At 45.0% G+C, this 16,566-nt stretch overlaps 1 protein-coding gene across 4 annotated transcripts in view; it reads right to left on the bottom strand.

Moving 5' to 3' along the window:
- MYLK (myosin light chain kinase) overlaps positions 1 to 16,566 on the bottom strand; it is a 211,298-nt gene continuing 194,732 nt past the window's right edge. For all 4 annotated transcript variants that reach the window (XM_047099178.1, XM_047099179.1, XM_047099180.1 and 1 more), the window contains 5 exons: positions 16,027 to 16,179; positions 13,017 to 13,140; positions 7,017 to 7,146; positions 5,460 to 5,591; positions 1 to 1,767 (listed from right to left, as the gene is read on the bottom strand). In XM_047099178.1, the coding sequence (XP_046955134.1) occupies positions 1,517 to 1,767; positions 5,460 to 5,591; positions 7,017 to 7,146; positions 13,017 to 13,140; positions 16,027 to 16,179 (790 nt within the window). In that variant the 3' untranslated portion in view covers positions 1 to 1,516. The remainder of the gene's footprint in view (positions 1,768 to 5,459; positions 5,592 to 7,016; positions 7,147 to 13,016; positions 13,141 to 16,026; positions 16,180 to 16,566) is intronic.

Here is a 16,566-nt window from a genome sequence, read left to right as displayed (position 1 = left end):
TCAAATTTTAAAACCCTTTATTATAAACCGTGGCAATACTGTGGCTATTATGAAAAAATTGTAACTGCTAAAAAAGCAAAAAGAAAAAATACTGGCAAATTTGAAACTAGCAGCAAAAAGCAGATAAAAATAGAATGGAAGGTAACATAAGACTACTATCAAAGTTCTGAAGTTGATCCTGTGTAGGGTTGCACTGAAGTCATTTCAAATTGGTTCTTGAGGAACTATTAAAAAGTCCCTTCAAATATTAAATTGCTGCACTTTACAAACAGTGGAAAAGAAAAAAGTATTTGGAATGTTACACACACACACTCAGAGGAAATGTATTAGGCATATTAGTTTATAGTCTTTGTTTATGACCTTCAAAAAGTTTATAAAGAAAAATTTAAGTGCCAATGTAGTGAAAGAAAAATTTCTAAAGATGCAAGTCTGAGTGCATTTATCAGGTCTAAGAATACATTTGAAGGCTGGGGGGCAAGGCATGACTGATGCACATTCAAGAAGAAAACATCGTGGAACCCATAAGGTAGGTAGAGTCCTCTGGAGAGTGTTTAGAATTGAAGGCGTGTTAAACTCAGACTACCCTGAAGGAGATTCCAAAGTATGTGCAGTTCTACAGCCCTTCATCAGTTGAAATCCGTTTCACAGCGGCCAATAAATAAGACTAACTTTTTAGGAAACTGGTTTTTCATACATTCAAACACAGAAATCTTTACCACACATGCAGAGCTGATCTTCTATAACAGCACAAATACGAATCCTGGTTTCAGAAGAAAAGCACATTAGCAAGGATTTTTTTTTTCACAGGTTCTTACAAAAATGTCTGAAGCTGCTAGACATCTGCAAAGAGGGGATAAGTTTAGATTTCCTACTGATTTTGGAAGAAAAGAGATTCTATTCTCCTAAAGAAGCCAGCCACCCATGAGCAGGGGACCTGTCTTCAGAATCTAAGAAGCATAATGTCCTTAGTGCTTAAACTCATGGCAAATTCAGATCCAGAAAAACGGGTAGATACATCAGGGGAGAGAAATGAAGTTTGAATGTGTACAGTATACTTTGGAATAAAATGTGCCTCATACGTTCAAATGGCTCAACTGCTTTCAGAATGGCGTGCTGCAGGGCTGGAGGAGACTCGGTTCTCTGCAGTTAGGAGCTGGGAGAGAGAGATCTCTGTCTCCAGGGACCTTCTGGGCTGTGACCACAGGGCCTTATTTTTCATGAGTGCTTTCAGTTAGGGAATTTATGACCTTACCCAGATAAAGATTTCTTTTGGTTACTTTCTCTTTAAAATCAACTGATCAGGCAAATTACTGGTAGTATCTTAAGGTGCCAGCTAATTCAAATTAATGCCCATCAATAACTGCTGCTAGGTGTCAACTGCTGTTGCAGAACAATCAACCCCCAAAAGACCTAACTAGATAATCTATCACACTAGGTGCTTTTACTATCTTGGGTTTTTTGAGCTTTAGAGAAAGAGTCTTTGTAAGACGACTTAGAAACTGCTTCTCTCTAGCTTTCACTCTTCCTCTTCTTCCTCTTCTCCTTCCCCTTCCCCTTCCTCCATGGTTTCCACAATGAGCTCTGCTGTGCAGGTGGCTTCTCCAAGACTGTTGACAGCCTTGCAGGTATACTTGGCATCGTCATCCCCGCAAACATCACTAATGATTAAAGAGCAGTTCCCATCCTCGTCGTAGTCTATCTGGAAGTGGCGGGACTCCCGGATTGACTGGTCATCTTTGAACCAGACAACTTCAGGGTCTGGGTATCCTGCAGCACAGGGAGGGAACACAAGTTTCTTATCAATTCGTGCAAGCAATTCGTAAGCAACCTCTATTGATTAACGGGGTACAGGGAAAGTATCATGATGTTGGCTTTTCGCATCTGTTTTGAGATTTACATTTGGATATGGGCATATATTGTAAATACTGATATCCAAAACCCTGCAAAAAAAGGTGTCATATAGTCATGTCACTTACCATCCACGTGGGGCTTGTACTGCCTCCCACCTTTATACAGATCTAGAGTACTACCTGGAAGACAGCCTTGACTCCAACTGCACTCCTAGAGCTAAATAAATAGGTCCTTGGATGAAAAGAAAATTTCTTGTATAATAGTTAAATAAATTTTTTTAATGTTTACTTAGTTTTGAGAAAGAAGGAGAGAAAGCACGAGTGGAGGAGGGGCAGAGAGAGAGGGAGACAGGATCTGAAGTAGGCTCTGTGCTGACAGCAGAGAGGCTCGAACTCACAAACCATGAGATCATGACTGGAGCCGAAGTCAGACACTAAACTGACTGAGCCATCCAGGCGCCCCTGTTCTCTTATTTTTTATTTAAATGTGTTTAAGTTCGGGGTGCCTCGCTGGCTCAGTTGGTTGAGCACCTTTGGCTTAGGTCGTGATCTCATGGTTCATGAGTTTGGACTTTGTGCTGATAGGGCAGAGCCTGCTTCAGATTCTCTGCCTCCCTCCCTCTCTGCCCCTCCCCTGCTAGTTTGGGCGTGCTCCCTCTCCCTCTCTAAAAAAAAAATAAATATTTAAAAACATTTTTTAAATAAAAAAAAGAGAGCAAATAGGCACGAGAGATCTTTGGAGATGATGGAAATATTCTAAAATTGGTTGTGTGATTGCATAATTCTGCAAATCTAACAGAAGATAATTTAACTGTACACATAAAATAGGTAAATTTTATGGTATGTAAATTATAACTCAAAGCTAATGACAGCTCTATAGTAAATTAGAGGAGCTGATAATATTGCTTAAAAGAAAAGCCAGGGGCGCCTGGGTGGCGCAGTCGGTTGAGCGTCCGACTTCAGCCAGGTCACGATCTCGCGGTCCGTGAGTTCGAGCCCCGCGTCAGGCTCGGGACTGATGGCTCGGAGCCTGGAGCCTGTTTCCGATTCTGTGTCTCCCTCTCTCTCTGCACCTCCCCCGTTCATGCTTTGTCTCTCTCTGTCCCAAAAATAAATAAAAACATTGAAAAAAAAATTTAAAAAAAAAGAAAAGCCATTATTTGTTTTAGTCTGATCCAAAGACAGATAAACTACTTATGGATAACTGGAAATTGGCCACATGGGTTAGCCTCATTTTATATGTTAGTCATGTTTATGCAAAGTTCAGCATTTAAAAAATATATAGGGGTGCCTGGGTGGTGCAGTCGGTTGGGCGTCCGACTTCAGCTCAGGTCACGATCTCGCGATCCGTGAGTTCGAGCCCCACGTCGGGCTCTGGGCTGATGGCTCGGAGCCTGGAGCCTGCTTCCGATTCTGTGTCTCCCTCTCTCTCTGCCCCTCCCCCGTTCATGCTCTGTCTCTCTCTGTCTCAAAAATAAATAAACGTTAAAAAAATAAAAATAAAATAAATTAAAAAAATATTACATATATATATACACACATACACACACACACATTTATGTATTATATATGATATATATACACACACACATATAGGTCTTTACAAATATACAGGGGCGCCTGGATGGCTCAGTCAGTTAAGCATTCAACTCTTGATTTCAGCTCAGGTCATGATCTCATGGTTCATGAGACTGAGCCCCATGTCCAGCTCTGTGCTGACAGTGAGAAGCCTGCTTGATATTCTCTTTCTCCCTCTCTCTCTCTCTCTCTCTCTACCCCTCCCCTTTGCTCTCTCTCTCTCAAAATAAATAAACTTTAAAAAAATATATATATACATACACACACACACACACATATATATATGTATGTATATATATATTTATACAATCTGAGTTGTTCTTAAATTTGGGAGAAATACTTTTATAGGAAAAAAATTACACATAAGAACTTAAGAATTCTAGGGGCGCTTGGGTGGCTGAGTCGGTTAAGCGTCTGACTCTTGGTTTAGACTCAGGTCATGATCTTGTGGTACATAATTTCGAGCCCCGCATTGGGCTCCAAGCTGAAAGCATGGAGCCTGCTTGGGATTTTCTCTCTCCCTCTCTTTCTGCCCCTCCCCTGCTCACTCTCTCTCTCTCTCAAAGTAAACTTAAAAAAAAAAAAGAATTTAAGAATTATAACATTCTTTTCAAGTAGAATTTTGTTTTTATCAAAACTGCCTCCATATGCTTTAATTCCTTCTCAGTGTTTCAGTGGAAGTTATGCAAATATGAAGGAATAATCCCAGACAGAAAAGTACAAAGATGATAATCATTATGTTGTAATAATGTTTAAAAAGGAAAAAAAGGAAAAAGAACTTCAGAAGACCAAAAACAGTGTGGTGATGGAGAGAATTCGGAGTTTCTCGCAGTGCCCCCCAATCTGCACACTTCCACACTAGCAAAGGCAACACATCCACCTTTTTTTTTTTTAATTGAATGAGAACAGAGAAATATTATGATAGGCACTGCATTTATAAGGCAGTTTGAGGATATAATGATGCAGGAAATAAACTGTTTTCATTCTTCACTTTGGATTGCTTTACCCAAAAGGCATTATCTAGTCATACTGCTGGAGAATTTTAAACTGTAGGAGGCACGATTTGTTCTGACTGCTGTCCTGTGCTATGCAGCCTTAGTAAAGTTGCTTAATGAACTTCTGTGCTTTATTTGGTCAGACTGAAATGGGAGATAACCCTCCACTTGAGTTGGCATGCAGTAGTCACAAACTGGAAGCAAAGAACCTGTCTTTTTTTGCCCTTATCTTTCTAGAATGTTGCAGTCTGTGGAAACTGAAATGCTTTGTGTCACCAACATTGCTAATTTCTCAGGTGCTATGCTAAGATCGCTTAAGTTCTCTTGAGCACTGGCAACTCAATTCTGCTGCCACATTATTCTTGGCAGGCGGAGCAGCATGGGGAAGATGGCATAGGCGTCTGGATCCCAGCTTCCCTCACATTGAATGTGAATGAAGTCACACTGCATGCTCAATCTCTGCACTTGCCAATCCCACACCTTTTTCCTGGACTCTATGACACCTTGAACAGACGTAAAAGGTTTCCCCCTTTCACCTATGTCCTCTCCCAGCATCCCCAGAACGACTCAGGCATTAGACATCATCAGGTAAGGGCCAGAGGCTCCGAAGAGTTAAATCACCACCCAAGTTCACACAGCCCACAGCTGAGCAGAAGGGCCTCTGACTCCACATCCTCTTCATGCCAGCCTTCCTTTGAAGCTTCTTGTGGGCAGTTCACAGGCTTCCCAGAAGCCTGCAAAGCTCATTTCATTAAGCCTCTTCCATAGCCAAATAGGTCTGTGATGAACCACTCACATCAGTGGTTGATATGAATACGTAGAATATCAGAGGTGCCCTAGGTGAGTCACTGAATGGCACCAACCTTCAGGAGGCGGAGTGGGGGCAGTGGGCCAACTCCTCCTGACCCAGTTATCTTCGCTTGCGTCCTGGCTGCCCAGAACTGACATTCTGCCTGGGGCACACAGCAGGGCCCACCCACCCACCACGCCACACTTTTGTGTGGTCAAAGTCAAGGGAAGAACCGCTACAACTTACCTTCAATCTTGCAGTCAAACCTAGCAGCGCTTCCCTCCACAACTTCTAAATCACGGATGGTCTTAGAGAAATAGGGTTTTACATGGGGCTTTTCCTCAGCAACAGCCTCAAGGAAAGCTTGGGACACATCTTCTAGGAGACAGGGAAGGAAACACGGTCAGTTCTTCATTTCCTGTTCTCTTCCCTGGTTTAAAAAAGTTGATTTTTTTTTTAAGTTGCTGTAATTCAGCAAATAATGTGGCTTAGGGGACTGAGTCAAGTACACCTTTCTCCTGGGGACAGGTTGGCCTGCCGCCACATGGTTTTGGCAGAAGAGAGAACTGTGACAAAACTGTGGAAATGTTTGAACTCCCTCCTTCCTTTATGCTGACACACTGAAAAAGGAAATAATCTTTAAAAAGGATTTTTGGCTGCATTCCATGCTGTCTCAGGATTCAGTGGAAGGGATCGAAGGACAAACCACACCAGCTGTCCCGATCTCTGTCCCTGCTTTGCCCTCCCTCCTATAGCAGCAGGCCCTTCACCTGCTCCTTGGAAAGGGGGTCCTAGACATGCCTTCAATTTACCAGTAGTTCTGTTCTCCACACTCACCCTGCCTTCACAATGTATGACTACGGACCAGGATCTGGGATTGGTCCAGGGAAAAGCTGTGACTTGGAGGGGCTCCTATATACTCTCCCTTCCCTTCAGGCTATTTCTGGGTCATCTGGGGAGTGCGGATCAGGAGGGACCAGGCCCACGTGTTGCAGACTCTGCCCCCAGCTGCATCAGAGCAGCCCAGCAAGCAGCCTCGCCAATTACCCGGTTTTTATGCACAAGAGGGATCTAGACCTAGCTTTTCACCTTTGGATGCCAAAAACACCAGGCAGCGGGAGTTAGGGGGGTGTCTTTGGCCAAATGAGGCGCCTCAAGAAGGTAAAGGCCAGACCCTGCATGCATCTGGAGCATGGAAGAGGCCAGAGCCTTCACTGAGGAGATGGTCGGGGCAGCATCTCAAAGGCGGTGTGCAAACAGCTAACTAGCCCTACTGGTCTCCAGGAGGAGCCCCGTCATGCGCAGTCTACCCCATTCAAATGGCATGTTTCAGCACCGTGACAAGTGCCAAAGGAATATGGACTAAAGGTCATTTTGTAAAAAAAAGAAAAACACAAAGGCAGTAAGAATATGGAAGGATATTTTTTGAAAAGATACTACTATATGTGATTTTTATGTTTACCTATCAGTATACAAATCTCACTTTTCTAATGAGAAAAGGAAGCTTTTAATGAAGTCTTCACTAGTTCTTATGTAAAATATAGGGAAAAGAACAGCGGAGGTCACCTGGTCCTATGAGACAATAACTTTCCCTCTGAAAGTAGCTAAACTTAACGTTGAACAATTAAAGAATAACTAGCAGACTTAGTAATTTTAGGGCAACCTAAAAGTAGTTCTGAATTTTATCCTTATAGTTTATATTATCAAAAAAACCCAACCCCCCCTTAAAACCTCAAAATGTCCCTCCATCCCTCAACCCTTCCTTTCTTGCCAACTAGAGCAAATCTTCCTGGAGCTCCTTACCTTCAGATTCTAATTTTTCTGCATTGAGCGGGCTGGTTGGTGATCCTGTTGAGGATTTCCTGCCACTGAGCCCTGAGATCATTGCCATAGAGGACAGTCTTCCAATGGCTCTCACAGCATTGCCCGTTTTCTGGAAAATAGACACTGGCGTTGGACTCAGGAGGTGTCCCTGGTTCCCGTTGGGCAGTGGGGCTCGGGGAAAAGAGCCTAGCCCCAGAGGTGCAGCTGTCCTTGAAATGAGGACCTCCCCAGTGCCGAAGTTCTGCCAGAGGAGTGAGCCCAACCTTGCTCTGCTCAGCACTATCAGCGTGTCAGAAGATGTTCGGAGAATGGAATGGGGCCTGGAACCAATGTGTGCGTTAATGTGACTAAACAAGGTCAACATGAGACAAAAACCCTTTTCATACTGTGCTTCAACTCCCATAAAAGGGATAGTTTATATAAAGCAACTGCAGGCTGAGACAGCTCCAAAGACTTATTGCTGACGAGGCCCAGTGGGGCTGTTTCTCGTAAAACAATACTAGCAATAGGATTTTAATTGGTCCAGAGAAAGTTACTACGGATCCCACAGGTCCTGATGCAAAGGGAAAAAAAAAAGCATTCCATTGACCTTGGGCAAGTCGCTTAACCTCTCTGGGCTCCAGTTTCCTTCTCTGTATAAGAAGGGGGTTGAACAAGATGATCTCCAAGGTCTCATTAGTTCTGTTTATGATTCAGATACTTAAGAGATTTCCAGAAACACTCTGGCTGGCCCCAGCACAAGTCTGTGAATGCACAGTGAAGTTCTGGAGGGGTGCTCTTCCCTGATGTACACCCAGCCATCAAAAAGAAGCGCCCGAAGAAATGAAAAGCAGCGGCGCTTTGCTTTTCTGAGATGAGGAACCTTGGAAGAAGAGAGAATTTCTGCTGAAAAGGATGCCAGAACTTGAGATGAAAATTTTCTTTGTATTATGAAAATTCTACCAAGCACAGGATTTAGATCAGGAAATCCCCAATAATACACAATCGTGTCTATGTTTCTCACCTTCAAGTGAAGTGTCTTGCCCCTTTTCTAAGGTCAGTGGAAAGACGAGGTGAGAAACTAAGGCATAAGCAACTCTTTCCACCCCTACACCCAAAACATCTTTTTAGGCACCCAGATACTGTATGTCCAGAGTGCAGACGTTACCACAGGCTGGCTGCTCAGAGAGAAAAGAAACAGCCTGTACATAGGCCAGTGGCTGGCACTCATCTACTGGACTATAAACTGTCCCTGCAAAGCCATCTCCTCCTGAACTAACTTCATGCGCTCAAGTATTTCAGTAAAGCCTCACAATTTTCGACTATCAGGAAAGCCAGTATATCTCCAGAAAAAAAGATTATTTTGAAAGTAAAGGATTACAGGGCACTAGGGACTCATAATGGGGTGTGTGTATGTGTGTGTGTGTGTGTGTGTGTGTGTGTGTGTGATTTAAGTGGAGATCTGCTATGACCACAGCCACTTTTCTGTTTGTCACATGCCATCCTTATTGCAGACTATTTTCATGCACTTTGGACATTCAATCCTGCTCTGCCCTCTGGCCATCCACCCTCTTGCACACATACATCACTGCAGTGTGGTAATGTTTATGGCCCTCTGTCACCATGGTGAAGCTGGGTCACTCTGAACAGAGCACAGAAAGCCCCAAGTGGAGGTGATACAGTGGGTGGGGGAAGAAGGTGAGAGATGACAAATGACCAACTTAACTGTGTGCACAGGCACTGTGGCCTTGCAGTCCTGCAGACTGAGCCCACTTGGCAGTCTTTTCTGCTCTTCTGGGAGAGGAGGTCACTGGTGACATCACTGACCTGTTTGTTGTGCTAGCTGGAGAGACCCAGCTCTTCCCCTGGGAGCTTATCCTGACCTCAGGAATGGGTAAGAGGAGGTGCCAGCCATGGCAGCCCTCCCTATGGAGCTGACGTCAGACCAGACTATTTCCTGGTCAGCCAAACTCTCAGACCCAGCCCTTCTGGCTCTTGATTCCCTTTATCCAACACAGATTGGTTTGCCTGGGCCAGGAGTCTGTCAAATGAGAGGGTTCATTCTCAACAAAGGTATGTTACTGTGTGACTCTGGGCAAATCAGTTCCCCTCTGTGCATCTCATGTTCTTGGACCAGAAGATTCAAATCTCCCTATAGCTCTAGTCTTTTGCAGAAAGACTAGGATTCATACATGTGACTGTGTAGCCCACGGGCTCCCTAATTCCAAATGCCCAGATTGTGACTGATCAGGACTGTCTTTAGGTGTGGAGTAAGGAAGTCTTTCCTCTTCCACTAACAAAATGACTAACATGACATTACCAGAACAAGGCAGATAAAAGAGAATATTTCAGAGAAGGGATCATATACACATTAACAAATAGGCTATACATAGGAGGAAATTTTCCATCAGATGGAGTGATACAGCATATAATTTCTAAGACAAGGACAAAAGTAAGAAGTGCTTAGTAACGAAAATCTTAAAAATAATCTCCATCAGAATTCAATCTTTGGGAACTAATTTATGAAAAAAATCAGTAGGGAACTTGTCAGAACTAGAAAAGAAATATATATCTATATGTTCTAGTCTTTAAGTTTCATGACTCTGAGCTGAAAATTGGTTGCTGCTTTATTAAGACTTCTGGAAATTTTTAGAATACCAAGAAAGAAAGTTTCAGTTCTCCAAGTTCCATCCTTGTTTGGAGGAAGTCTTTTTCTTGTCTGAAGGCCATTGCCAAGGCTGGGTTCCTGTGCTCCAGGCGGGCGGTGTCTGTACTGGCCTCCCTAATGCCACTCAGACTCCCTCCCCTGGAAAAGCCAGCCAGGGTGACTAACTGGCCTGGTTTGCCCAGGACTGAGGGGTTTCCCAGAATGAGAGTCTTCCAGGGTTAAAGCCAAGACAGACCTTGGCACACTGGAGCAAGTTGGTCACCCTGGAGCCAGCCAACCATCCTAGACCGTACATATATGCCACCCGCTCCAAGACTCCAGCTTTCTCTGAGAAGTGCATAATATCCAAATGTGATGGCCAAGAGTACTCTCTGCTATCCTGAGTCAAAAGCTTTCTTCTCTATGGCCCTGTGGTCCATACTGCAGAAGTCTTTGTGGTTCTCAGAAAATAAAGATGGCTGCCCACAGGCCTCTACTTCCTAGTCCTTAGCTTCCAGGTTTTTTTTTTTTTAATTATTTTTAAATTTACATCCAAGTTAGTTAGCATACAGTGCAACAATGATTTCAAGAGTAGATTCCTTAATGCCCCTTACCCTTTTAGCCCATCCCCCCCCACCCAGCTTCCAGTTTTACAAGCAGAAGCCCTGTTATCCTGCTCAACTCACCCTCAGTGCTACTGCTCATCACATCTTTTGAAAATTCTTTTCATACAAATAAAAAACATACCCTCTTTCAGAATAACTTCATTCTAAGATCAATAATATGATTAGTCATCTAGATGTTGCCCCACTTGTAGGGATTTGCTCTCATGTTAGTTCCTTCCTCCTGGGCCTTTTATGGAAACCACATCAGGATGATAGCAAGGAACCTTCTCTTGTGCAACTGTAGAGATCTCTGGGCCACCCGTATCTCGCCTGGCCCTCTCCCTCCACCACAGTCTACCCCATTTTATTCCATGGCACTCTGCTCCCGACCACACAGAACCTCAGCTGCTCTGAGAGGGAACCCCCCCGGTCCAGGTGTGCTAAGGTCCTGATATCTGGGGTAAAAAATGTGGATGGTCAGATGCTGCTGAACCATTATCAGTGAAATTACACTTCAGGGACATCATGTACCACGTGGGATTTTATAGACTACTTTTGTGTGTAATTTTGTGAAACCTAACCACTATTTTTGTGGAAAAACCATTTCCAAATGCTGCTGCCTATGTTAAGATATGAAATCAGGGGTGCCTGGGTGGCTCAGTCAGTTGAGCATCCGACTTTGGCTCAGGTCATGATCTCACAGTGAGTTTGAGCCCTGCATAAGACTGTCTGCAGTCAGTGCAGAGCCTGCTTCAGATCCTCTGTCCCCCTCTCTCTCTGCCGCTCCCCTACTTGTGCTGTCTCTCCCCCAAAAAAATAAACATTAAAAACAAAAAGATAGGAAATTAAGGTTTCTCCTCTGAATTCTATCCTTTTCTTTCCCTTCTCACTTCCAGAAAACCTTATGGCCAACAGCACTGTTAACAACAAGAAAAAAATTTAAGCAATTTAAAATACCAGCACAATTTATTGTTCCCTGACCCATTAGATTAAAAAATTTCATTTATTTCCTCTCCCGTTTCCTTTTCTCTGCTCCTGTCCCCTGCGTTTAGGCCCCCCCTGGCTTTGGTTCATCATTCAAGCAAACCCCAAAGAGACTCACTGCACTGAGGACAGCCCCACCCCCACACCAGCCACCCTATCCATGCCAGAAGTACCACTATTTCTTTGAGATCTGTCAGCCATTGGATCATTAATAAAGCCAACTTAGGTTTTGTGGACCCCCTTTTGTTTTTAAGAAACTCAGTTGCTCTGATTTCACTGGATTCAAATGACACTAGAGGGTAAGGTAAGCGGCACAGGTGTTCCAACTCGCCTGACACTTGAGGGAGCCAGGAGGTCCACCTAAACCTTCACTGGGGACTAACCAACAACGGACTCCCATCTTGGGGGGAGTCCTGGCCGAGCCACTCAGGGGAAGTGGTCCCTTAAACACACATGCCCAAAAGCTGCCCCTTTGCCTCTGCTCCTCTCACCCTCCATGTGAAGTTGTACTTTTTGAGGATTTAGTCATCGCGTATGGTAAATTACCAGTGTCCCAGTTGCCCCTAAAACAGAGATCTCCTTTTTCTCTGCCACACAGACAAGTTTTACATGCCCTAGTTCCCCCGACTGCCCAGCTAAAGGACTCTGCTCCTGTCAGGGTGAGTTCCTCTGTGCTTTCTCTTCTGTGCAGTTATGCCCTCTTCTCTTCTTCCAGCCCATTTTCCATGACCACTTTCAAAGTTCTGCCCCTGGCAGCATTTCCTCACATACCACATCCAGCCTCTGGTGTGACTGGCTCCATTCTCCCATCTACACTCACATATATGGGTATGGTAGGCTATACTGATCGTTTACGATTCTTGGTGTGCATGGTGTCCTTTTATGTCCATTTGCTTCAGTACCCTACTACACTATACATTCCTTGAGTACTGAAACCATGTACCCTCCAGTAGCCCAGGAATTTTGTAATACTAATAGTGATAATAAAAATAAAACAGGTGATGACAAATTCTCTATGGTTTTGGATGACAATTTCATGCATCTGTTAAAAATCAGAGGCAATTTTACATCATTGTTAAGACTGTACTTTGGAACCAGGCTCTGGGTTTGAATCCTTTTCCATTTACTAGCTACATGATCTTCAGTAACATTCCCAACTGTTCTCTGCCTCAGTTTGTCTGAAAAGTGGGGATAATAATAGTACCTGCCTCCTAGGATTAAAAGACTCACTGCATAGAAAGTGCTTTGAATGTTCCCTGACATATGGCCAGCCAGCCATAATATTAGCTACTGGTGTTATTTTTGAACACTTACTATGTGCCACGCAAAGTGCTCAAAGCCAGATGAAGATTATCTCCCATATTTCCCAAAATAATGCTGTGTGACGTTGGTGCCACTATTATTCCCCACTTTACAGGTGAGAAAATGAAGGCACACTAAGGTTGTCACTCGCCCAAGGACACATAGTAACATACAATCTCCCTATGGAGAAGGGTGGGGACCGTATCTCTCTTTGTAGATCATGTGCCTTCCTCCTTCACTATAAAGAAATATAAGCCTATCCCACTACCTTTAAGGAGATCACATTCTCCAGGGTTGCCAAAAAGTCTTAAAGATGACATTGCTCATCCCTAGCCACGAAGACATGAAATGTCACTCTTGGTCCCAAACTATTTTTAGACGTAAACACTGTTGGATTGAGGGTAGCTTGAATAAAGCAAATGTAAAGGGCAACATCCAAGTCCAAAGTGACTCCCTCATTACCTGCCATTTCCTCCTTGCCATGTACTTCTTCATCCGGTCCTTTGAGAGTTTCTTGGCCTCCATGTTCTTGGTGTCTTTCATTAGCCACGGATGCTGAAGGCACTCGGTGCAGTTCAGGCGGTTTCTGATGGAGGCAGAGATCAGAGGATTTCTGAACAGGAGGGGACCTCAGAGACTGCTGGTTAGATCAGAAATGGGAGGTCACCTGTCCTCGGTCCATCCACCATGATCAGGGTTACTGTGCTCCTGGCATTTTTCCTCTCTTGTTCTGGGTTACACTGACTAGATCAGAATAGGTTAGTGTTAAGGCCTAACCACCAAGTAAGCAGGTGGAGTCTCATGACCTGCCCTTGGGTCTAAGAAGTGTAAGTGCTCGGGGCACCTGGGTGGCTCAGTCGGTTAAGCGCCTGACTTGGGTTCAGGTTATGATCTCACAGTTTGGGAGTTAGAGCCCTGCATCGGGGTCTGTGCTGACAGCTCAGAGCCTGGAGCCTGCTTCCCATTCTGTGTCTCCTCCTCTCTCTGCCCCTCCCCTGCTCATGCTTTGTTTCTCAATAATAAATAAACGTTAAAAAATTAAAAAAAAAAAAGAAGTCGTCTAAGTGCTGGAGGGCAGATATTCTAGGATGGGGTCATTCTACTGGTCACGTGGGGAAGGGGCTGTGGAGGCCTAATCTTTTAGCCTCCCTATCTGGTGGAAAGGAAGGCAAAACATGAAGCCTAAATCTCTGAGAATCACTGAGTTTTCATGTCTTGTGATGTGGTTGAGTATCAGATTTTTCTTGTTAAAACTCAGAAGTATGTCCTGCATACAATCTATGCATTATGACAACCTTACAAACTGTACTCAAATTCATTTAATCTCTCTGAAAGCTCTGGGAATCTAGAAATAATTCAGGGCCATCACCTTAGTTATAATAGGACTAATAAAGCCCAAAGAACCAGATGCTAACACACATAGAAAAATGAGTATGAGGGGCGCCTGGGTGGCTCAGTCGGTTAAGCGGCCGACTTCGGCTCAGGTCATGATCTCATGGTCCATGAGTTCGAGCCACACGTCAGGCTCTGTGCTGACAGCTCAGAGCCTGAAGCCTGTTTCAGATTCTGTGTCTCCCTCTCTCTGCCCCTCCCCCGTTCATGCTCTGTCTCTCTCTGTCTCAAAAATAAATAAACGTTAAAAAAAATTTTTAAAAAGAAAAACGAGTATGAGTAAATTTGCTAAGTATAACCAAATGTAGTGATCTTTAGATAAAAGGATCATGGATTATTTTAATTTTCCTATATTCATATTTTCTACAACTTACATCATTAATTTTATACTAGATGAATATTTTTCAAAGTGCTGAAAGATGGAGATTTCTGGTTAAAGAGATGCTAAGTTCAAGAGTTTATAGGAATCGAGTATCTTGACATTTGAAATCAGTTCTTTGGTGAATCCATTTTATGAGCACAGAGGGTCTAGTACAGCTCATTACTGAATTAATTCAAGGTCAGATGAGAAAACAGATATATCCATATTGCCCCATTTACCAAATCTTCAGTGAATGAAGCTTGGTGGACAAAAACCATCCTGGACCAGAGTTATTAGGAAGGAGGTCTGCATCTCTGCAAAGCATCTTGGGAGCAAGGATTGCTCACACTGGAAGGGAACCTAGGTCCCCACAACATCCAGATTCTACCTGAGTAATGTCTATTTCTAACAAAGGCTGTGAGAGCAAAACACTAAGACAGCCTCACTGAAGGAGTGTGGATGTAGCCTCTGGAGGAGTTTGGCCTGAGGTGGTTACAAAGGACTGAGAGGTGGACACATATCGAGAAAATCAGAGCCATCTGAGAGACCTTCCAACAGTCTTTTTTTAGCAACTGTGCTCTTGGTCCCAAACAGGGTTTCTCCCAGAGGGGAACAAGATAACTGGTAGCCTCCAGGGGTCTGTGGGCCAGGCAGACAGGGCAGAGCCTGCACCATAAAGTCACCTGGCGAATGCAGTCACCTACCTATAGAGTCGGGCAGCCCTTCCCCTTTTTACCCTCTGGTGTCTGACCTATTTCAACACCACCCTTCTTCTAGGGCAAAGTGTAGAACTGCTCCCTGGTGCCAAATGCTACTTGGGTTGGGAGGGGGAGGGGGGGCGCAGGGGCTGGAGCCACACCCTGCCTCATCTGGCCACCAGTTTACAATGGGCCAGGCACCCAACAGGCCAGTTACTCCCACCTGACAGCCTGCGGCTCCCTTCCCCCAGGCAGGCCAGCTTTCCCCACACTGGCACAGCCTCCAGCCTACCTGCTGTAATCCCGCAGGTTCCCTCAAGGGGAGAGTGCTCACCTATGGATTCCGCTCTAGTCTCCCAGCTGCACTCTTCTCTCATGGGGTAACTTACCGAGCACCTTATGCAACTGTTTTATGTGTTCCTCCACCAACCACAACGGCAGCTCCCAGCAGCCCCCAAGGTGGAGGTGGGGAACTGCACAGTCTGCGCGGTGAATGGGGGAAAGGGCGCAGGCTGGGACAGAGCTGAGCCAGAGGTCTGAAATCACGGCCTCACTCTGGCCAGCGGGAGAAGGTACCATGTTCAGGCCGTCAGTTGTTAAGTAATTTAGATATGGAAAAGACATCAAGCCAGAATAGCCTGGGGGCATGATTAGTCCACAATAGGGTACTTGCAGAGTCACCCCTGAAGAGGGGCTGAGGTTTCAGCATGGCATCCCCGGCCACAGCACACAAGAAAATAGAGGTTGTCAATATTCACACACACAAGCTGCCCCTCTCCCTGCAGCATCCATGAAGTGTTGCTTTTCAAGTGGGGTTTCTGTGCTTCTAAAGACCAGTGGAGTGTCTGGAACCAGGGAGCTGGGGGACCTAGGAAGACCCCCTTCGCCTCCCCCGTTCTTGCAGTGCCCGCCCTCCACTCCTCAGTGGGAAGGGGCCCACGACAGGCAAAGGAGGTCCCTGCTTCTGGACACCAGTCCAGGGAGTGGGGAAGCTGTAAAGATGGAAATCTCAACTCATTACTTCATATCTTTCTTCAGTAAATTGCTGATAAAATCTTTGGCATCATCAGAGATCTCATCGAATGCTTCATCGTCGAAATCCCAGGTGGCTGAGGTCACGTTGGCTAGGGTTTCATTATCGTTGTCACCCATGAAGGGGGAAAGTCCACTAACCCTGGAAGATAAAAGCAGGACAACAGGTGAATGGGGAGTGGCTGATGGCAGGAAAGGCAGGGTGGGACGATCCCCCCAAGTGAGTATTGAGGTCAAAGGTGAGGGCCCTCAAAGCCCTGTACCCCTAATATTCCTGTGCCTGCCTCTCCTCCCACCTGAGGAAAGGAGAGAGGGTGTAGCTCACAGGCTTCTGTGGCCCAGCCTCTTCTCAGTGCTCACTGTACTTCTGGGGTGTCACCTGCCTCTTGTCACCACCTGCCTGTGAGGCTGAGGGGAACGAATTTACTTCAGTTTACAGCTTCCACAGTACAGAGCAGGGCCCCTCCCCCTGTCCTCTGTTTTCCCCCAAGGCCCAGAACCTTCTCCACGGCTCCCTTTATCTCCGTGC

The sequence above is a fragment of the Lynx rufus genome, unplaced genomic scaffold (genome assembly GCF_022079265.1).
Source record: "Lynx rufus isolate CCGP_SWC_20201006 ecotype Redwood Valley unplaced genomic scaffold, mLynRuf1.p SCAF_5, whole genome shotgun sequence".
NCBI lineage: Eukaryota > Metazoa > Chordata > Mammalia > Carnivora > Felidae > Lynx > Lynx rufus.
This window is presented reverse-complemented; position numbering and strand designations above follow the sequence as displayed.